Genomic DNA, 23492 nt, shown 5'->3' with positions numbered 1-23492 from the left:
GATAGACTGTGTGGCCTCAAGTCAGGAAGATTCATCTTCCTGTGTTCAAATATAGCCTTAGACACTTACTAGCTGTGTGATCCTGGACAAGTCACTTAACCCTATTTGCCTCAGTTTCCCCATTTATAAAATGAGTTGAAAGGGGAAATGGCAAACCACTCCAGTATCTTTTCCAAGAAAACCCCAAATGAGGTCATGAAGAGTTGGACTCTACTGGACAACAACAAGCTTACTTGTTAGTAATGCTAGAAAAGTATTTGGAAGGGGCTGTCTTTTTTTTTTTTTTTTTTTTTTTTTGCAGATCGATGAAGGGTAAGTGACTTGCCCAGGATCACACTGTTAGTAAGTGCCAAGTGTCTGAAGTTGGATTTGAACTCAGGTCCTCCTGAATCCAAGGCCAGTCCTTTATCCACTGTGTCACCTAGCTGCCCCCTGGAAGGGGCTATCTTTGTAACCCTAATCCATAGGACATAGGCACTGGGGCTGGTCCTACGGTTTCATTAATATAAGGAACTCCCTCTATGAATAGGGGTCAATATCTTTGTAATTCATAATATTAGAAAGTTGCCTAGAGCAGAGGTTTATGAGCCAGATGTGGCCATCAATATTCCCTTGTGCTGCTGAAACAGATTAAAATACAATTGGGAAATATTTAACAACATAAATAAAAATACATGATGTTAATACGTGGTTTTCTAAGTCAACAGGGATCCTTACTTAATGTGTACTGGCTTTGTTTCTATTTGAGTTTTATACGATTGGCCTAGAGTACCAAAGGGTTTCATGACTTGTTCAGGGTCACAAATTACTTTGTGGCAGTGACAGGATGTAAACCTGAGGCCCCTTCCTGACTCTGAGGCCAATAAGCTGCATCAAAATCCTTTTTGATTGGTTGAAATTGTAAGCTAAAATAGACTTTTCCAAATTATTTGTGGATTTCATTTATCCATTCCCTCCCCCCCCCATCCCATCTGTAGGAGTGACGGAGAAACAGTTTTAGAGAATTCCCCAGAGAGTATTTGTGCATTTTTCTTTTGACCTGGATAGTTGTTTGAAGGGAGAGAACAACTAATAAGTGGGATGGATTTTCAATTTGTTTTAAAATCTCATAGGGTAACGCACTCTTTTACTGACCTCATTCGTTTTTTCCTCACCGAGCCAGGTTGTGCAGGCTGCTGAATTTGAACCCCTTATAGTTCTCTAATGGTTCTAGTTCTCTCTCTGCCACTAGATAACTGGATTATATAGGACAAGTCATTTAAGTCCTTGGGCTCAGTTTCCTCATCTGAAAATTGGAGACAGTAAGAAATGACCTCACTATCTCCCAGAGCTCTTGTTTTTTTGTTTTTGTTTTTGTTTTTTTGCGGGGCAATGGGTGTTAAGTGACTTGCCCAGGGTCACACAGCTAGTAAGTGTTAAGTGTCTGAGGCAGGATTTGAACTCAGGTACTCCTGACTCCAGGGCCGGTGCTCTATGCACTGTGCCACCTAGCTGCCCCTTGTGTGTGTGTTTTTTTTAAATGTCCAAGTGTTCTAGAAAGGATAAAGTGGTATAAAGTAAAAGCTATTAGTAATTCTGAGGGCCTAAAATTCTAGCTATGATGTCTAAAATCTAATGAGTGGTCACTTTAAATTAGAAAAAGTATAGCACCAATCTTTGGGCATTAAGTATTTATTAAAGTATATTAGGGATAAGTAGGGGCAGCTAGGTGGTGAAGTGGATAAAGCACCGTCTCTGGATTCAGGAGTACCTGAGTTCAAATCCAGCCTCAGACACTTGACACTTACTAGCTGTGTGACCCTGGGCAAGTCACTTAACCCCCATTGCCTGCAAAACCCAGAAAAACAAAAAACCAAAAAAAATAAAGTATATTAGGGGTAAGTAAAGAGAAACACATGGATCAAGTATGAAATTTGCTTGCTCTCCCTATCCTGTCTGTCTCTTGCTCCCTTGCCAAAGTCTCCAACTGAAAGCCCTTCCTCAGGGGCTTCTCCCAGAAGGGCCATCTACACACATACAACTCTAAGTTAATTGGTTGGTAGCACTGAACTGATTGACACAACTAACAGGCGGTAACTTCTGGACGCTAAGTCACATGTGGATGTCAAGTCACATGCTTTCTCCTCATGGCAGAACTTCCCTGCAATATCTTTCTCAACAAGTTGGTAGTGCTCTAAATCTCACATAATAGTGGTTGATATGACAACCAAGTCCTTGGCTTTTTTTCTTTTTTGGAGAGTTGTTTTTATCAAAGTCAAAACCTACCTGACTCCTGCAAATAGGCTTTTGGATGGGGAGTGATAGACAAGCTCTGTCATTAAATGATAGATTGTGTGACTGTTTTTGCTTGAATGAGCAATAAATAAGCAAGCATGGCTAGGCTGCCATTGTTGCGGAGCAGGTAGTGTTGGCAAGCCAGAATAACAGAGAGGACATTTCCTTTCGGGAAGAAAAAAAACGTGTCTTCTTTTAGACAAATTAACAGAGCTGTACAGAGGAAGAACACTTGTAAACAGCATCCATGACTAGAGAAGAGACTCTGTGCGGGGCCCAAATGTGTGCTCATGCATGGGTTGTCAACACTCATTGAGTGGCAAAGAATCCTTTTCCCTAACCTCTCTTTGCTTGCCTTCTGTAGATATTTGTGGAAGGAGAGTGAGGGAAATTGTACTTTTACTTTAAATGCTTTCGAATGATTTTCTTAATAAGCAATTAGGATATCACAGAGGCAGCTCTGATAAAAGCAATATGCAGTAAATGACTTCACTTATGATTTAGAAAATCATATTGCTTCTAAAAGTACCATCACCCTGGAAATAATTATTAAACAGAATGTTTTCCACAGTGTACAAAATATCATTTGGCATGAAATTCTTAGATAGTCTCTCTACTATTCCTTCCCATTATGACTAAAGATATGTTTATTTGGGGGGAAGGGGTTAACAAATACAATAATAAGTAATTTGGCCTAGGTAAAATAACGTCAGATAATTATGTTAGCTGCCAGAAAACAAGGATTTAGGGAAGGAAGAAAGTTTGAAGTGCTCTCACACTTTATCTGTATTCAGCTTAATTTGCATATTCCATTAATGCTGTTTATTAGAGCAAATCTGAATAGATCAGAAGATCATGGCTCCAGATCCGAAAGGAACTTCAGATGTCATCTAGTCCAACCTCTTCCGTAACCTGGGCTTGAAACAGAGGCCCAAGGAGGGGAAATGCCTTGCCCAACATCACACAGGCAGTACACAGTGGGCCCCTGCCCATGGGCTGCAGGCAAAGTTCTTTCTCTAGTCAAGTAGCTCATGGATGCTGTTATCCGGTAGCCTCTTTGTATACAGCTCTGTCAATATGTATAACTATAGACATGCTTTTTTTCTTCCCAAGTAGAAAGAAACATGCTGAATTTAGAAGGCATCTCCCCCCAGAATAATTATTTTTTTCACAATAATTCTTTATCTGCACTGACAGAAGAAATGATGATTTTGGGAAGGAAAGGTTAAGTGACTTGCCTAAGGTAGAGAAGCAGAACTTCAGCTGGTAGTCCTCAGTTAGACTCAAGAGCAAATTGTACCAAATCTAATGCTGCTTTCCAAGAGAACTGGGGAAATTTAATATAGTTACCTGTTCAAAACATTAATCAGAAATAGTTTTGTTGACTCTCTCTGACCCTATCCTTGTCCTCTGGACCCAGAACCAATATCCTTTTCATTTTGTCATGCTGTTTCCTAAGAGAACTACATATAAGTCAGTCCCCATGCTCCAGTTTCAACCAAAGCTTAAAAAGAATGGAGACAAAGGGTTTTTCTCTACCCTTAGCCACTGGAATCATTCCTTTGCCCACATCTTTATTTTTCTGCCTCACTATGGCTTGGAGGGGACCCTAAGTTCTTGAAGAAGGCAATAAAGGGGCACAGTGGTTAAAGTATTAGATTTGGAGTCAGGAAGACAAGTTCAAATCTAGCCTCAGACACTTACTAGTGCTGTAACTTTGGGCAAATCACTTCATCTCTTCTACCTCAGTTTTTTCATCTGTAAAAATGGGGATGATAATCATAGCATCTATCTCTCAGAATTGTTATGAGGATCAAATGAGATAATATTTATAAAGTGCACTGCAAACTTTAAAGTGGATATAAATGCCAATTATCATTATTGTTGTTGTCATTATGTTGTTGTTGTCATATCAGCAAATTGGACAACAAGTGTTTACTATGGGTCAGACAGTATATAAAATCTCTGGCAGATCCTACCAGGCTGGAAAGACTTCAAGTATGGACTGGGTGATGGACTGAATGTCTGCTGTTTGAGGACCAGCTTAGCTAAGTGTTGGGAAAGTCTCTTTGTCAAAAAGTTGTTGTTGTTTTCAGCCAAAATAATTATTTATTTTTCTTTTAAAAGGTTTACTTAATATTTTATTTTTCCTCAATTACATGTAAAAACAATTTTTAACATTCATTTAAAAATGAGTTCCAAATTCTCTCCCTCCCTCCCCTAAATAATTCTTTAACTCATTGACTGAGGCATAAAAGGATTGCAATCTGCACTGATGGAGGAAATGTCCACACCGGATAAACCACAGATCCTTGAAACACTAAAGTATTCTGATAACCACTTTAGCTTTCTTCATTTTTTTTCTACAGAAGAAATTATACTCTTATTTTAAACACTTTCTAATGATTGTCTTAATAAGCAACTATGATATCATAGAGACAACACTTAACAAACTCAACATGCTTTATTATAATAAAAGGGTCTAGCCTTACCCAGAGTATGTCTTACTTAGGCACTCAATACATAGTAAGTGAATGAATAAAAAAACAACCAAAACCCTCTGAAAAAATTACTTTGCCAGCTAGGGGAAGTGAGAGATGGGTTGGGGAATGGGATTCTCATGCTTAAAGCTGTTTTTAGGCCTATAGAGAATCTGTAATTCTATCAAATACAGTTAACATTATGTCAGAAAGCAAATAAATCAAAGTAAGTATAGTGGTAATTAATTTTCCAATTCAGCTCTGACTTAAATGACATGGTCTTAAATTCTCATTCACCTGATAATTGCTGAGGGCTTCAAAAGGTTAATTTAGAATTTACATCATGAGAGATGTAATCTTGTGGTGAAAAAAAGCTCTGGACTTTGAGCCAACCCTCTCGTTTTATAGAAGAGGAAATTGAGGCCTAGAGATGTTAAGTGACTTACCCAAGGTCCCACAACTGGTAAAAAGCAGTTGTGGGATAAACTCAGGTCCTCTGACTCCAGATCTAGCACTCTTTCCTCTGTACCATGATGACTCACAAAATCTGAAGTTGTCTTAATTAGTCCAGTGAAAGTGGTCAAGCCATTACCTCTCTGAATCTTAATTTTTTTCAGCAATAAAATGGGAAATACTACTTCCTGCACTAACCTTTTTTTTAGTGCTATTGAAAGGGAAGCACTTTGTAAGCTAAACAGAGGCTATATAAAAGTGAACTATCATCAGTGACATGCTGGTAAACATTTGACAACTGGCTCTCCAAAAAAAAAAAAAGTACATGATACATTTAAAAATTTAATCTGCATTTTTTTTTCTTTTTCTTTTTTAGTGAGGCAATTGGGGTTAAGTGACTTGCCCAGGGTCACACAGCTAGTAAGTGTTAAGTGTCTGAGGCTGGATTTGAACTCAGGTACTCCTGACTCCAGGGCCAGTGCTCTATCTACTGCGCCACCTAGCTGCCCCAAATCTGCATTTTTTAACATTTTCTTCTCTCTTAAGTCTAGAAATCAACAAAGCAATAAACCAGGCCCTGATTTATAGTATTTGTTGATTTCTGAGGTATAAATGCTCACACGGAAAATTTAACAATCAGCTCTCTTGAGTCAGTATGAGCTGGCACCAGCATACCCCTTGGCCGCCATGGTCATCGACGTCATCACCATTGTTATATTAGTTATTCAAATTGTTACTATTATTAAAATATTTCTCTGCCCTTGTATACTTTTTGTTGGTTATATTTCTTTAGTAGGAGGAGGTAAAGATAAGTCAATAGAGAAAAGTTTAAAAGCACATTTTGTGAGGATATTGAAACAGAGAACTGCCACAAAGATCAAGGTTAAAGAACTCGGGGCATGAAGAGCTCCAAGGGGGAGTTTTTCTTGCTGTACACTTAGCTATTGGCAGAAGAAGAGACCTTTAGGTTGACAAAAGAAGAGTAGAAGTAGTTGAGGACAAATGAGATATACAATAGGAAACAGATGGATATGGAGGAAGGGACCAGAGCCCAAAGGAGAAATCAGGATGAAGCCCTACTACACTTTGATGAGACTGAGACCTATGCAGAGGAAAGAAAAAAATAAAAACCACAAAATCCAATTTAAGGAAGAGTCAAGGCATTTCCCTCTTTTCATAGATGAGCACTCCTTTCAGGGAATAAGTAGGGCCTGAAGCCAACTTATGTATTTTCTGTGCTATATAGAATGATGAAAATAGAACATGGTATGCGAGAGGCTTTAGACAGGAAGCTAATGAATGGATAAGAGAAATGACTCAAGTTAGATGAGAGGAGGATAGTAGTAACTTTAGTATTTGGGGTTTACAAAGAAAGTACTTTCCTCCCAACAATCCTATGGGGAAGGTAGGGCAGGTACTACCATCCCTTTTTACATGTGAGGAAACTGAGGATCAGAAAAGTAAAGTGGTTTTCCCAATGTCACAAAGCTAGTGAGTAGTGGAATAATTAAGACTCAGTCATTCCAAGTTTAGCATGTGTTTTCAATTCAGCCACCTGAGCTTGTATTGATCTGATTGACAACAGTCAAACACACTGTACATTGACTCCAACACAGTGATGTCATTTTTGTCCTCTTAAAGAATTACAGACAAAACTCAACCAACCAACCAAATTTCTTCATGATGAATAGGCATATATGTGACTATGCACATGAGGAAATTCTTTAGAAATGCATGGGACCGGGGCAGCTATGTGGCACAGTGGATAGAGCACCGGCCATCGATTCAGGAGTACCTGAGTTCAAATCCAGCCTCAGACCCTTGACATTTACTAGCTGTGTGACCCTGGGCAAGTCACTTAACCCCAATTGCCTCACACACACACACAAAAAGAAATGCATGGAACCTGTCATAAGAAAGGGTTCTTTTTGCATGGCTCATGGAATAGAGATGCTGCAATTGAGTGACATCTGTGTTATAGCTCAAATTGTGATTGGATTACTTAGACTTCGTAAATGCCTGCTCCTTAATCTCTAGATTAAATACGTTTTGCTTTCTAGTACCTTTTTACCTGAAATCAAAAAAATCACAGAGGAGACTAAGGTATACATACACAGGATGATAATGTTCAGGGTGAGAGTAATCACCAAATCAAAAGTACAAGTCCATAAGGGTTGTGCTTCATCACCCTTCCATTGGTGAATGTACAAGCGAGGATTTGCATGGGCTAAGCCTTCTTTTCCCATCTCAGATGCATCCAAGTCTTTTCTGGCCTTCCCTAGAGCTTCAGGGCTTAGAACAGAGATTCAAGCAAGTCTGGCCTCACAGCTTGTTGCCAAAGAGGTGGATCATGGGGTGCAAATGATGAAGTCACCTTTGTAGTTCTTAACTGATTTCACCTTCTACCTCCTAGTGCCCTACTCCAGATGCAGTCAACCCCGAAGGTCTACAGGAAGGGGCAGAGAGCCTCCTTTCAGGCCCTACTTAATCCTTATGGTTACTTTTCATATCAGCCCTAGGTAATACAGGCTATGCCTGGACCCAGCTATGAATGTTGGTCCTGGAAATGAGGGAAACAGGGAGACACTGATGCAGAGAGTCCCAGGGAAAGAGTATAAAAAGAGAGCACTTAGGAGGATGCCATGGGAGCTTTATAGGAGGGCGTGGACAGAGACATGGGGAGAACATTGCTGTGGGGGAAGGTGATGGGACAGTACACCAGAATAGCAGGAATTCTTCTTAAGCCTTCAAGACCACATTTACTGCACGAACAAACATATGAGCACAAATAGGTCCAGGAATGGTTTCATTTTTGATTTTTCTTTTTTTGTAAATGAGTTTTGTTTTGCTTGGAAATCACTTTTGTGGTTCTTGCCTCTGAATTCCCCTTGAGAGCAAAAATGTAGATCTGGACCCATCAATGTTAGGAATGAACTCAGTCATCTGGGGAGGTCCAGGCCACATTTTTTTCTGCTGAACAAAGAAGTTACATCCTTTTTGACCAGTGGGCCTGCTTGTTGAGCTCTCACCCTCTGACAATCCTCCTGCCAAGGAGGATTGTCAAAAATAAATGTCTGACTTCTACACTACAAGACAGAACAAGATCCTGCAGAACTCATTGGCAGCAGCTAATCCTAGCTACTGTCAGAAGCCTTCTCATCCAGCACCTTAGTTTGTGTTGGTACAGGATGAAGGAACTGCTGGTGTCCAATCTCCTGAGGCTTTGTCAAGTACATCTTTAATCCTGGGTTTTGTAATTGCATAATAATTTCCTTAGGTTCATCAACATACTATTTTTCAAGCCCACAGAAGGTTCTAGACAGAGTGATTAATAGAGATAATTAATGAAATTGTCACAGCAAATAATGTGATGTCATGGCTCTGGGCCTCTTTTCTAGCTCATTTATTATTTCTCTCGGCTCCTGGTGCGTTCTTCCAGTAGGATGTTACTCCCCATCTAAGTTACCAGGGATTCAATAATAAAGGTAAGTCTAGTTAAGACATGGTAGATTTTCTTTTTGGAACCCATGTGTTACATAAACAAACATACAGACTTCCAATGTGTACACATATAACCCACAGCTCCATTTCTGTAGTGGGCTCAGGAGTCATGGTAACCAGTTAAGCTACGTTTATGGCCTAAGTGGCTAAGAACTACCAATAAAAAATACAGTTTAATTGTCAACATCTGGATGTAGTATAGTGGGAAAGGAGAGGTGTTTTTTTTTTCTTTAAATGTGATCAGATAAAAAAATGTGATCAGATGCTTTTAAATTAAATAATACTGAAATGAATCTGCCTTCTGTCATAATAAAATAAAACCTGCAAAACTCAGCAACAAAATTCCGTTATCATTTTCTTAGCTCTTTTTTTTCTGGTCCACCTATTTGGTTCTATTGAGTTATGGTTACGTCTTTTATATCCAAAGAATGAAATAACATTGACATTTTGCAAAAGAAAACACACAGTCAGGTGGTCAGGTGTACAAAAGCATAGCACCCCTAATGTGGCCATTTTTAAATGAATTTATTTTTAAGCCCCTCTTGCTCCTCCTCCACAATTAGAAAAAAACACAATTATTATAACAAAGAAGCACAATCAAGCAAAACATACCCACACATTTGGGTGACCCTCTTTTTTTTTTTAAACCAAAGATGGAATTGAGGAATTGGCACTGTTAACTTCCATTAACAGGCGTGAGTTGAATCTGCAGAATTTTGAAAAGACCTCCCACATACACGATTCTCTGATCATCCTTTTGCCCTAGATTTGATAGTGTGATAGGAGTGGGCAGTGAGGGTGAAAGGATTCAGAGAGGGAAGGGGAGATGAACTGTGGGGGAAGCAAAACTATAGACTGAGGAGTGATGTTTGGCACCAGCATCTCTTTTGGAGGAAAGGAATTATTAAAAAAAAAATGAAAATGATCCCAAAGGAAGATTCTAGATATTGAGGTTATTTGGGCCAATAGCATATTTCACCAGTGCAAGTGGGTGTTGGGCTACTCGAGAGTCCAAGTGTGACTTTGTCCAAGTGCATCCCAGACAATCCATCTCTAAGTTATGTCTTCTAGTCTGGAGTCCTATGAATTTGCCTCACCAGCTTTTCGAGGCTATCAGTCATTCCCAGCTTTAAACTGATCCCCACTTTGCTCCCTTGCTCCTTACCAGTGCTGCTCTGAATGGTCCTCACGGTGGTGGTTGTTCGTGGTGGGGATGAAGACCTCAGGGACACACATTCATCATCCTGGGAACAGCCCTTCTCAATCGCCCTCACGTAGCTATGGCTCCTCATGCGGAAACATCCTGGCATTGGCAGGTCCAGGGCTTCCACAGCCTGAGATTCCAGTTCACTGAATACAGACTCACATACAGACTCAAACTGACCATTGACTTCCATCTCGCTCACCTGCAGGAGAAGAGAGAGTATTTCCTTTAATGTAGGAGGCATAAGAGGGCAGAGACATCCATTTAAATAATTCTATTCCAATACCATTTTCTGCTGTGGGACTGACCCTAGACCCTCCAAGTTGATGCCGCCAAAAAGCCAGCTTTAGCAGGTTCTACCATCTGCAAAGGCTGTGAGTGTGAGCCTGGTGTCTCAGGGCCAGGCTAACTGACTGTGGAAATTTATTTTGATTTGGGGACCCTACCTTTAGGCTGAGATTAGAAAGTCTTAGGCCCTCAGGGTCTCTTCTGTGTGGGAGGTGCTGGTGCCCCTCCCCCTCTGCTTCAGCTGAGCCAAAAAGCCCTGTGGGCTGTACAAGATGCCAGGTCAGACAGCTGGGGGGAAAAAGCCCCAAGCTCCCTCCTCCCTGAGCGGAGCTATCCGAGAGATCCTGGGCCTGTCCAGGCTGGGCTCTGGCATAGCCTGTGCTGAGGCACATGAGGCTGGAGCGCACCTCTCCCTCCCCCCCTGCCAGCTGCAGCCCTGGCTGGCAGATTAGCTTGGTCTGTGGGGGCGCAGGAAGCCCTGAGATTTGAGTGGAGAGAAGAAAAGGTATATATAGACCTGGGAGTTAGATTAGAAGGGGGGACAAGACGAACAGTAACGCAGGACTAGGAGCAAGGAGGAAAGGCTGGCAGATAAGATTAAGAGAGGCGAACAAGATTAGAGGGGCGGCAAAGGCGGCAGAGGGCAGATTGACGGAGCAGACAGACAGACAGACTGACCAGGAGGCAGCGGAGAGCACAGAAGCGTCAGCACAGGGTGCAGGTTGGAGAAAGTGAAGATTAAGAGGAGTTAGAAGAAAGTAGTTGAGCAGGGAAAGTGTAACATACCCTGAGGCGAGAGGCAGCTAAGGCCCTTATTGTATTAAAAAAAAGTTCCAGGCCCAGCAGGTGGGAAAGAGAGACGCAGTGGAAAGAGATGCACTGCAATGCAGTCAGGTTGTACATTTTATTTCCCTGTATTCATAATTTTAAATAGTATCATAAATAAACTCTGCTTTGATTATTTAGTTGAGAGGCTTCTTAATCCTTTGCTTATCAATTTTGGGAGTGGAGCAGTGTGGTGGAACTTTATAAACGGCCCACATTAAATTAACAGCAGTCAGATAGCAAGTTAGTCAAAAGTCCCCCGAATTAGTCCTCCAGTCAGATTAGCGCCCAAATTAAGCCCAGTCAGTAAAAATATTCTATATGACATTTAGAGAAGCTGTTCAACCAACTAATGAACTATTTTGGCCACATCAACCCACGAAGACTGTCAACTAAGGTTCAGAGGGAATGTAGACTGTGTCTGTGGGGAGAGTACTAATGGAATTATGCATTCCTTAAATATTGAACTGAAAGCAGGGAAAAATGAAAAAGGGAGAGGGGATAAAAGGGAAAGGAGAAAAAAGAGGAGGAAGAAATTGAGGAAAGGTTAGAAGAGAAAGGAGGTAAGGGAGAGACAGACATGCTATACCATGTGCTTTTGGTAAATTCTAGGTATACATAGGAACTTTCATAGGAAGAATCATGAAAGGGAAAATTAAGTTACCCCTATGGTAAATCAAAAATTTTAAATGTAATAATCTCCTTGAAGTAGCAGTGAGGATGGAGGGTGAAAGAAGTGGGACACTGAAATGGGTCCAGATATTTTTTGTACTTCACCATATTTTCTGACATCAGTTAAAAATGATGGCTTGACCTTCGAGTGGAATTTTCTGGAGGAATTTACATCTATCTTCAACTTAACTGTCTTGGTGAATGAGGATAGATGACAAGACCTGAACCTTTGAATTTATTATGTAAACTTGTTGTTGTTGTTTGTCCTTTGTTCTTGAAGAGGACCATTGAGTGTGCTGTCTTAACTTGCAAATGAATTGGATTTAAGTGAGGCAGAGCTGAGCAAAGTTATCAGCCCCACTCTTTTTTTTTTTTTTTGCAGGCAACGGGGGTTAAGTGACCTGCCCAGGGTCACACAGCTAGTAAGTGTCATGTGTCTGAGGCCAAATTTGAACTCGGGTACTCCTGAATCCAGGGCCAGTGCTTTAACCACTGCACCATCTAGCTGTCCCCCAGCCCCACTCTTTACTCCAGGGTCATCTGAGTCCAGTGGCAAGACATAAGTAAAGATGACTGAAGATGACCCCAGATGCAATGGGAGATGGCTTTTTTAAGCTAAGGTTTTTCCCAGGTCTCAGTTTATCTGAGGCAATACCAATTCAATAATTTAAGGCTAGGTAAGAAATGAAGCAAAAAATAGCCTAGTTTGCCTACTTAAAAAAAAAAAAAATTAAACTGGGAAGGGAAGCCTCTTGGGGTTTCTGGCCAGAACATAAACAATTGCTATTTACACACACTCTGAGATATGAAAACCCAAAGAATGACCAAGTGAGGCTTGGGCTGGGACCTATTATTGATCAATCAGTGAGAGCCAGAGTGATTTGGGTTTAAGGCATGGTCAAGTAGCTCCATTTGAATCCCAACGGGTTTTATCAAAGCCAGTTCCATAGCTACATTTCAAGAAATCACAAATGAAACTACGTGAGACAAAAGAGTTAATTGTCCCAGTTTTTAAAAAAAATGATGGAATAAATAAGTAAAGAAAAAAAAGGCTAACGTCTTCCACTGGATCTGGGTTTATTTCCTGTCTTCCTGACCTATGTCTCGTCACCGGACTCCCATGACTCTGAAGGAAAGAGCTCTGCCTCACTGAAATCCAATTCACTTGCAAGTCAAGACGTCACCTGCCTGATGTCGTTGGTCCTCTTGGAGAAGGAAGGACAAACAACAACAAACAATGCACACTTAGGAACACTTTTTTTGATTCTGAGGAAATCAACCCAAGTCTTGGAGGTCTTCAACTAGATGCTGGATGACTACTTGTTGGGCATATTTTAGTGGAGATTCCTTTGTGCATGGTTTGGGACTGGAATTGTTGCTGAAATTCCTTCCAATTCTGAAATTCTAGGATTCTGTGAAAAGTGTGTGTGGGGGGCAGGTAACCATTTTCATACCTAAAAGGAAGGAACTTGTCCATAATTAGAAACCTCTCCATAGAAAGAGGCTGAACCCTCAGTGATCTTCTGATCCCAGATGCTATTCTCTTTTCCTCCACCAACTATTTCAGAATCCTCAGATGTCAGTTCCACATTAAACAGCACAGTGCACATTTGATATGTGGGAAACACTTGATTGGAACAAACTACTGTTATGGGCCAGGGTACCTTATTTGAATGGGCTGGGGTACCTCAGAACTTTTCTAGGGTAAATCAAATAACCTACTCCTTGAGAGACTAAACCAAAGGACAGACACACCTAAAGAGATAAGTGGCACTGAATCAAGACTGAGTTAGCTCCAGGACCACCACCCTTCATTCCAGTCTCCCCCACCCTTCAGGGAGATAAGATTAGGTGTGGCTGCTGCCTTTGTGGCATGAGGACAGAGATGGCTTGAGAGATCTGCAGCCCAACTTCCCCCAGCCGCCACCAGTGGGAGATGGTCCTCCCCCAATAAGGGAACTTTCCACAGTCAGATGATCACTCCCATCAGTCCTCTATAAAAGTATCTGCCTGTCTCCTGCTTGAGGAGAAAGGTATCTCAGAGAGCCATACCTCTGTGCCATGCCTTCTCCCCATGAGAAGTCCAAGGACTTCTCTCTTGGTTTTCTTTTCCTAGCCCCTAAATAAACTATTATTTTATTCTAATTGGATTTGTGTGCAAGAGGGTATAATTCTTTAAAGAGGAATTCCTAAGAACCCCTACCCCAAGCCCCCACCTATTTTCCCCATAACACTACCATTTGGGGGAAGGGGTTCACCTTGTGTTTGGGGGCTATAGGCATATATTATTAACTGCAACATTTTCCACCCTCTGGAATAAAACCTTTCTCACTCCAGTTTCTTATAATGCGTTTTCTGATCTTTCATTTGCTCCCTACAGATTTCTTTCCTAGACTTTCCTTGGTTGGTGCCCTCTGTAATTACAAAATCATAAAGTTTCTCAGTATGTGATTTCCTCTCACCCCCTTAAACTGAAGGCATAGGTATAACTACCAGTCAAGTAGTACATAATGGCCTCAGGGCAGATGAAAGAAAGGTTTCCCTCCCTTCCTCCCAGGATATGTCCTCTAAAATTCTGATACTAACACTGTAGGAAGAAACAAAATCAGCTTTTAATCAGAGAATGGTGGATGTTACACAACATTTTTTTTTCCACATTAGCATCTATTCCTTTCCCTTATTTCAAGCCAACATTTCTTACTTTTGACAGACAAGAAAACACTAGAAAATAAAGCACTAAACCTGGGCCTAGTTTATCTTGGACCATGTCCAGAGATGACTGCCCAAATATTTAGTCCAAATAAATTCTTCTGTTTGGATAAAAGTTATAGTGTGTTAGTGAGTGTATGTATGTGTTTTGGTCATTTGCTAAATAGTCTATTTTCAGAAGCATTTTATTTTTATGAGGAATTGGAAACTGGTATACCAAAGAAAGTAGAATAAAATAAAATTGAATTCTATAATACTACTATTATTTTTAATAATATTTTTTATTATTCTTTAAGTTTTCCAAAGTTTTTTTTTTTTTGGAGGGGAGGGCAATGAGGGTTAAGTGACTTGCCCAGGGTCACACAGATAGATGCTATACTATTATTGCTGGTAGTAAATTAGGAGTATTTTGTAGATGAATGGGGAGGATCTCTATCATCCTAGAAACTCAACTATTTATTAATGTGCCTACTGGGTGCCCAGCACAACTTCAGTCATAAGGACTTTCACAGAGGCAATCATCCTCCGGTGACTGATGACCATGTCACAACTGGGAAAGAAAACAAAATCACGTGTAAAGTCACTGGCTTGTTTGAAAAGCGAATAAGACTGTGAGAATTGTTTACCATCAGGGGTCCATTTAGGATAGGCACTTGTTCCTGTGTTTTATTTGTGGCACAAATAATTAAGTGGTTGAATTGCAGAGCCTGTCAAGGCACAACATCACTTGGTGATACATCTTACACCTTGTATCTCAACACCAGCATTTCCTTGATATCTCATTAACATGTCACCTAAGGGGAAAATACTACTTATGGTAAGGTCAGGCATAAGAGCTTAGGAAATAATAGCAGTAGGTGGTGTGGCTAATGTTTCCTGGGGGAAATTGTATATTTTTCTTTATGGGAAAAAAAAAACCAAACAATGCTCTAAATATAGTAATGTAGTCAGTGTTGAGCCATATAAATGCATAAATGTTTTCTGAGTAAAATTTCCTAAAATTGCTGATATATTTTGCAGGTACACCAACTAGGTTTAGAGCTCTATTTTTGACAGCTTTAGATTGTGTGTCTGCCCATTATGTTGTATGCACTAAAATATTTAAATGGCATTAATATTTTATTGCAAATAGAAAACAAAAACAAAATACATTTATAAATTGCCCCCATATTATAATGACAGTTTGCTATAGCTTAGAAGGAGATGTTATTCATTAAGCAAACAATAGACAAGACACAATACCTTGGCTAATGTTATTTGGTAGACAGAAGTGCAACTTTGTTGAGTAAATATGCAATGTTAAGATATTTTAGTTCAGCAACTCCTATCATACATGTGTGAGGCAGCTTATGTAGGCACCTTACTTACTAAGTCTTTCTTAGCTCTTTTCTCCATTGCTGTTCTTGGGTCCTCTCCACTGCCCTCCTAGCTTTGCCTTATAATTCCTTGCTTGGATGCTGCCATCTTAGATGACAGGTACATGGTGAGGGAACTGTGGAGTCTTATTGAAATTAATTTGTTTTTAAAGGATCTTGCTTTCTGTACTAAGTTACAACCAGTCCTTTACCTTCTCTCTCTTCTCTCTCTGTCTCTGTCTCTGTCTCTCTTCCCCTTTTTCCTTGCTTTGCCCTCACTCCAATTCTGTGTTGACCTTCAGTGCCTCTAATTTCTTATCTCATGATAGATAAAACTAAGGCAATCATCTTTTGACCCATAACTATTGTTAGATCAGTTCACTCATTGTATCCCAACAAATTCCACTCATTTTTTACTCGTTTTATGCTCTTTTCCTGGTTTGGAATTCCTTTCCCACTTCTTTTCACCAACTCAAATTGTATCTGTCCTTCAAAGACCATATTGAGTTACCCCTTTAACTCCAACAAAACCCTGTCTAATCATTCTAGTCTATACTGATCTTTCTACTTTTTAAAGTCCCCTATTACTTGTCCTATACTTTGGAGGGAGAAGGTCATATTTCTACTGTGTCTTCTATTATCCCTTTGTGGTTTCACTGACAAAACTCTTCTTTTCCCAACTAGATTATAATCATGTTGAACACAAGAAACATGACAGATTCTTCTTTTGTATTTTTCTCAGTTTCTAGCATTATGTATTAGCATTGGACCTATAGAAGACACTCAATAATTCCTTATTCAATTGAACTTTAGCAGACCTTGAGTTGTCTTTTTCAACATGTTCAAAAATTATTCTTTTACAAGGAGGTAACTGAAATAACAACCAGGTCAAGGAGAAATGTGTTTAATTTCTGAGTGAGAATTTGAAATACAATTTAAATTAGTGGTGTAAACTGAAATTCTAGAACTGTAAGCAAAATTTTGGAGGCATTTAGGTGGCTCAGTAGAAAGAACACTGGGGGGCAGCTAGGTGGCAAAGTGGATAGATCACCGGCCCTGGATTCAGGAGGACCTGAGTTCAAATATGACCTCAGGCACTTTACACTTACTAGCTGTGTGACCCTGGGCAAGTCACTTAACCCCAACAAAAAACAGAAAGAAAGAAAGAAAGAAAGAGAGAAAGAAAGAAAGAAAGAGCACTGGGCCTGAAGTCAGGAAGACCTGACTTCAAATGTAGGCTCAGACACTTACTAGTTGTGTGACTCTGGGCAAGTCATTTAACTTCTCTTTGCCTCAGTCTACTGAAGGAGGAAATGGCAAACCAGTCCAGTTTTTTTTGTTTTTTTTTTTTGTGAGGCAATTGGGGTTAAGTGACTTTCCCAGGGTCACACAGCTAGTAAGTGTCAAGTGTCTGAGGCCAGATTTGAACTCGGGTCCTCCTGAATCCAGGGCTGGTGCTCTATCCACTGTGCTACCTAGCTGCCCCCAGTCCAGTATTTTTGCCAAGAAAAACCCCACGGACAGTATGGTCTGTGGGTGAGGAAGAATCAGCCATGACTGGACAATAACAAAAAAGCAAAATTTTGAAAAAGGGTCTTGCATAGTCCCACTGCCCCAGGAGTGACATCCTCACAGACCCTCAAACACTGTAGGGAGTTATATGGGAAGAAGATGGGTCCTTTCCCTGAGCCTCTAGCTCACCTGGCTGATTGTGCTCATGGCTCTCATGTAGCTCTCATTCCTAGAGCGGAATTTTGGTGAAGTGAGAAGTCCTGCAGGGTCTAGGCTATCCAAGCTCCTGTTGATTGAGACTTCGCTCACCGCCCTCAGGTAACTGTGGCTCCGGATCTGGAGTTTGGGGGAGTGTTCGTTGGATATCCTGGAAAAGAACAATGGGAAAGGTATATTTGGTCATTTCTCCAAATGTATGTAGTAACAAGGTCCGGTAAAGTGATTATTTAGGCAGCCCAGAAAGCGGTGGCTGGAGTTACAGAGTTTATATCCTTTGGCACTAGCCTCACCGTAGACCCTTGCACCGTTCAGAAGGAGGGTGAACAGGGCCAGGCCATCTCGGAGTACAGACAAGGATCTGCCAGGTGTACTGTGGGGCAATCTCTATGTTTGTACTTTTCCAGTGGGTGGAGGATAGCTATTCCAGGCTTGCCCAAGAATTCTGCCTCATGGCCTGGCATCATGGAAATTAATGCGGTGCTCTTTTCTCCCTCTGATTTCTGGGTGTTTATTTTTTTTTCCTATACCTAGGTCTTCCTTTCTGTCATTCCTTTTGGGGGTTTTCAAACACCAGAAGGAGTCAGGTGGCAATGCATTTTCAACTCTCTCTATGTTTTGTTAAAGAGGCAGCAGGAAATGCATAGATGGATGGAATTTTGGCCTTAGCATTATAAAGGCCTAGGTTCAAGCTCTGTCTCTAACACATGTGATGTGACTAGAGGCAAAAGACTGAACCCAGCTCAGTGATCCTGGTAACTCTAAAATGATGTCACAGATAGCTTGCTGAAAAACATTGGTGAGCAGGGTTTCCACTTCAAAAAAAGTTCACAGTGCCAATGAAATCATAGGTCTGGACCAAACCTTTTCACCCTTCAAACAAATGCAAAGCATTTCATCTATTTAGAAATAGAATTAATAAATAAACAGTATTTAAACTTTCCCCCCAGTTACATGTAAAGACAATTTTTAACAGTCATTACGATTTTTTCGAGTGACAAATTTTCCCTCTCCATCACCTCACCCCCTCCCTGAGACAGTAAGCAATTTTATATAGGTCATACATGTTCAATCATGCAAAACATATTACTGTATTAGTCATGTTATGAAAGAAGACACAGACCCAAAGGAAAAAAAAACATGGGAAAAACACAGAAAGTGAAAAATGATAAGCTTTGATATGCATTCAGACTCCATCAGTTCTTTCTCTGGAGGTGGATAGCATGCTTCATCATGAGTCCTTTGGAATTGTCTTGAATCCTTGTATTACTGAGAATAGCTAAGAACTTCACAGTTGCCTATTGTATAGTATTATTGCTACTATCTATTATTTGCTCCTGGCTCTGCTCATTTCATTTTGCATGAGTTCATATAAATCTTTCAAGGTTTTTCTGAAATCTGCCTATTTATTAAAAAATAGAACTTGATGGATAAAATGCACACCCCTAAACCTTTCTTTGTTTGTTTTTTTTTCAGTTTTTTTAGTGAGGCAATTGGGGTTAAGTGACTTGCCTAGGGTCACACAGCTAGTAAGTGTTAAGTGTCTGAGGCCGGATTTGAACTCAGGTACTCCTGACTCCAGGGACGGTGCTCTATCCACTGCGCCATTTAGCTGCCCCCCCCCCCCAAACCTTTCTTAAAGTTGTTACCAATAATATACAAATGCCAATCTCAAAACATCAGAAATAGCTGTGCTTGGTTTTATAAAAATCAAAACTGAAAAAAACATCCGTCCATAACATGATACCTCAGGAAGAAAATCAGTTTCTGTGTTAAAGATACCATCCAAGCTGGTCAAACCCTAAACATATTGCTGATATCAATATTAATATCCAGAGGATAATCATACAATCTCAGACTTAGAGCTGTATCGAATTTTATTTTTTATATATATGTATGTATGTATGTATGCATGTATGTATGTATTTATTGTAGGGCAATGAGGGTTAAGTGACTTGCCCAGGGTCACACAGCTAGTACATGTCAAGTGTCTGAGGCCAGATTTGAACCAGGGTCCTCCTGAAACCAGGACCGGTGCTTTATCCACTGTACCACCTAACTGCCCCTGTATGGAATTTTAAAGGCCATTTAGTCCAATATCTTCATTTTAAAAAGGAGGAAACTGAGGAATGACTTACCTAAGGTCTACAAAGGTAGAGATGGGATTTGAACCTAGCAATCTGATTCAAGTCAATACTTTTTGACAGTTCCACAATAACACTGTGACAGTATCAGTCTCACTTTAAAAATAATTGCAGGGGCAGCTAGGTGGCACAGTGGATAAAGCACCGGCTCTGGAGTCAGGAGGACCTGAGTTCAAATCCGGCCTCAGACACTTAACACTTACTAGCTGTGTGACCCTCGGCAAGTCACTTAACCCCTATTGCCTCACTAAAAAAAAAAAAAGTTAAAAATAATTGCAGCTGAACATAAGAATTGCCTTACTACATTGGGGAATGTTTAATAAAGTAGGCATAATACTGATTTCTTAAGCTTCTGTCTTTGGGAATTAAGGATACACTTCCAATATTCTCAACTTCTATTTAATAACAGTGTTTAGACTACAATCATGGCATATTCCCAAAGGTTTTATTTACTCAAAATATTATTTAATAAATATCAGTAGACATTATTCAGTGGTAATACTTAAATTTGATAGCTTTCAAGAAGTCACTTAATGTAAATGTATTCATTAGCAGGTCAACCAAGAAAAAATAGACATAACAAAATAATATCCAAAGTAAGCCTTTGCCTACTCTTACTGGCACATCAGGATTGATTAGGATGAGAAAATTTCCTTACAGGTTGTTCAAGTAGCTACCAAATAAAAGACGCTGTCTCTCATGCCATACAAGTATTTTTCATTCACTAGATATCTTGCTGTGACCCTGACTTTGTTATTGTGTGAGTGGCCATACCAATATCCTTCCCCCCCCATCACTGACAAAGCCAAACTAAACTCAACCACAGTCATATAAATTTCCAGGCCTGCTTTTAGTTTTATATTAAGCAAGAACTCAGTTCTGGAAAAACAGCCATCTGACTAGCAGTGGTACTGTGTAGAATAGTCTTTCATCAATGGACTCGAAATTTAGGCAATCAAAGTTTCTTCAGCTATTCTGCCATCTGACCTAGAGCTGTGAGAGCACCATCATAAATAATGATGCCATTTTGTGTGGGCAAGGGGACAGCAATGACCGTGGCCAGCATTTCCTAAATGGTCTGTATTAAAGTTTCAGAAATGAAAGTCATAGCACTTTTGAGAATGAGCAGCGACCTTCTGATGGATGCTGCCGTGAAGTGTTGTTACAGCTGCCTCTTGCCGTGGTTTACCTGTTAGGCAAAAGGCTGAACCCCAGAATTTCTAACACAGAAAGAATCTGAGAAGGATTGAATCTCTCTTCTTTGGAGTATTATCTCTTTCAAAAAGAAGTTCACTTTTTGAAAAGTTAACATTTTTCCTAATATTTTTTTAAAAATTCCTTTCTTTTGACCATTTAAAGAATGATGCGGGACAGCTAGGTGGTGCAGTGGATAGAGCACTGGCCCTGGATTCAGGAGTACCTGAGTTCAAATCCGGCCTCAGACACTTAACGCTTACTACTTACTAGCTGTGTGACCCTGGGCAAGTCACTTAACCCCAATTGCCTCACTAAAAAAAAAAAAAAAAAGATTGATGCTGGACACAAATGCTTTCATTGCTTTTTTTTTGTGTGTGTGTGTGTGCAGGGCAATGAGGGTTAAGTGACTTGCCCAGGGTCACACAGCTAGTAAGTGTTAAGTGTCTGAGGTCAGATTTGGACTCAGGTCCTCCTGAATCCAGGGTTGGTGCTCTATCCACTGCAACACCTAGTTGCCCCATCTTTCATTGCTTTTAAAGAATGGGAAGCAAAAAGTTAAAACTTTTTTTCCTATTACTTCTGGGATCATGCTGGTATGAAAGCTTTGTCCATGTTTTAAGTGACCTTATTTGTTTTCACATTGCTTCCTTTAGTTTTCATTTTGGGACCCAAAGGCCAGTAGAACATTTGGAAGGGTATTAGAATGTGGAGAACTTTCCCATGAGCCTTGCTTGCTTTTACCAGATTTTGAAAGACATAAAATTTAGTTTGGCCAATATGGGGAGGCAGTGGAGGGCTTTGACCTTAACCATAGTCCTTTTATGTTTTTATTTGTGATTATATAATTAAATTTGATGCATATATCAAACATAGATATAATATACACATAGACACATATATGACATCTATAACGTATATTTTCTCCATTATTGCATTTAGATATACCTAGATATATTCATAGTCCTTTTATAAAAATGTGCTTTCTCTTTCTCTCCCTCCCTCCCCCTCTCTCCCCTCTTCTCTCTCTCTTTCTCTCTCTCCCCCCAACAACCACGATTTCAGTTGAATAGGAACACATGAACTTTCACATGATTTCTTCTTTCATGGTAAAGGGTTTGGAGACTGTGTGCTTGGCTGATTTATGGTCGGGGAGTGGTGGAGGAGAAAAACATGATTTCTTTTCTTTTTCTTTCTTTTAAAAAAATAGGTTATTGTCGGGGCAGCTAGATGGCGCAGTGGATAGAGCACCGGCCTTGGAGTCAGGAGTACCTGAGTTCAAATCCGGCCTCAGACACTTAATACTTACTAGCTGTGTGACCCTGGGCAAGTCACTTAACCCCAATTGCCTCACTAAACCCCCCCCCCCCAAAATAGGTTATTGTTAAAGATACCAGGACTAGGTTTTCTATTCTCTTATTTGTTCTTCTGATAGTAGATTGTGCCCTTTTCTCAGTTTCCTAGTGTGTAATGTATTCATAGCTTGATTCTCTCGCCTTCCAAAGGCAAAACTTTCATTGAAGTGAGTGACTTTTGTTTTTCATTAGGAATGAAATAAGGCCCCTTTCTCTTGGACTGGTTCCATCAGAACAATGCTTCCTAATGATTGGCAGCACAAAGCTGGGAAGTTAATTCTATGGCAGCCCTTGCCAAGATGAAACTTCTTGGGATTGAGACATCACTACCTGTGAGTGCTTCAATAATTGTACTTCTATAGTGAGGAAAAACATTCTTGCAAGATTACAACTAGGTTAGCAGCATGAGCCAGCTGTTATTTATTTGAGTTGGATCCTTCAACTGTTTGTGTTTTTGAATTTTAGCTGGAGACTCAACTTTGTGTAGGTTATTATTTCATTTTTCCAGATTATAAATTCCCTGAGGGTAGGGGACTCTCTCTTTAATTAAATTCAATTAACAATATTTATTGAGCAGTCACTATGGGCTAAGGAACAGTATAATGGATTCTGGGGGTATGTAGACAAAAATAAAACTATCATTCCCCTCAAAGAGCTTATGTCCTCCAGGGGAGTGGAGGTATGAAAATGAAAACTGAGGAGGGAATAGGTGCTAATAACTGGGGAGATAAAGCAAGGCTTTGTGGAGGAGGAAGCACTTGAATTGGACCTCGAAGGAAGACAGGGATTCTGAAAGGAGAAGGGGAAGAGGGAGTGAATTTTAGGAAAGGAGAGCAGCTACTTAAACAAATTTACAAGGTTAGAAGATGGAGCATTGAGTTTGGGGATCAAATCAACATTTCACTTTTGAATCTCTGGTGCCTAATATTGTACGTTACACATGGTAAATGCTTGATAAATGTCTGTTGAATTTAATTTATTTGTGAATCATAAATGGCACAAGAGGCAAGAACACTGGTGCTGGAGTCAGAAAATTAGTGTTCAAATCCTGATTCTGCCAATTACTACCTATATGACCTTAGATGTATCACTTAATTTCTGGTTTTTTGTTTTTTTTTGTGGGGCAATGAGGGTTAAGTGACTTGCCCAGGGTCACACAGCTAGTAAGCGTCAAGTGTCTGAGGCTGGCTTTGAACTCAGGTCCTCCTGAATCCAGGGCCAGTGCTTTATCCACTATACCACCTAGCTGCCCCGAATCATTTAATTTGACTAAGCCTCAGTTTCCTTTTCTGTCAAATGATAGGGGATAA

At 40.2% G+C, this 23492-nt stretch overlaps 1 protein-coding gene across 11 annotated transcripts in view; it reads right to left on the bottom strand.

Moving 5' to 3' along the window:
* DLGAP1 (DLG associated protein 1) overlaps positions 1-23492 on the bottom strand; it is a 1198325-nt gene that overhangs the window by 234569 nt on the left and 940264 nt on the right. For all 11 annotated transcript variants that reach the window (XM_043967216.1, XM_043967207.1, XM_043967191.1 and 8 more), the window contains 2 exons: positions 17463-17640; positions 9874-10114 (listed from right to left, as the gene is read on the bottom strand). In XM_043967216.1, coding sequence (XP_043823151.1) covers positions 9874-10114; positions 17463-17640 — 419 coding nt within the window. The remainder of the gene's footprint in view (positions 1-9873; positions 10115-17462; positions 17641-23492) is intronic.

The sequence above is a fragment of the Dromiciops gliroides genome, chromosome 1 (assembly GCF_019393635.1).
Source record: "Dromiciops gliroides isolate mDroGli1 chromosome 1, mDroGli1.pri, whole genome shotgun sequence".
NCBI lineage: Eukaryota > Metazoa > Chordata > Mammalia > Microbiotheria > Microbiotheriidae > Dromiciops > Dromiciops gliroides.
This window is presented reverse-complemented; position numbering and strand designations above follow the sequence as displayed.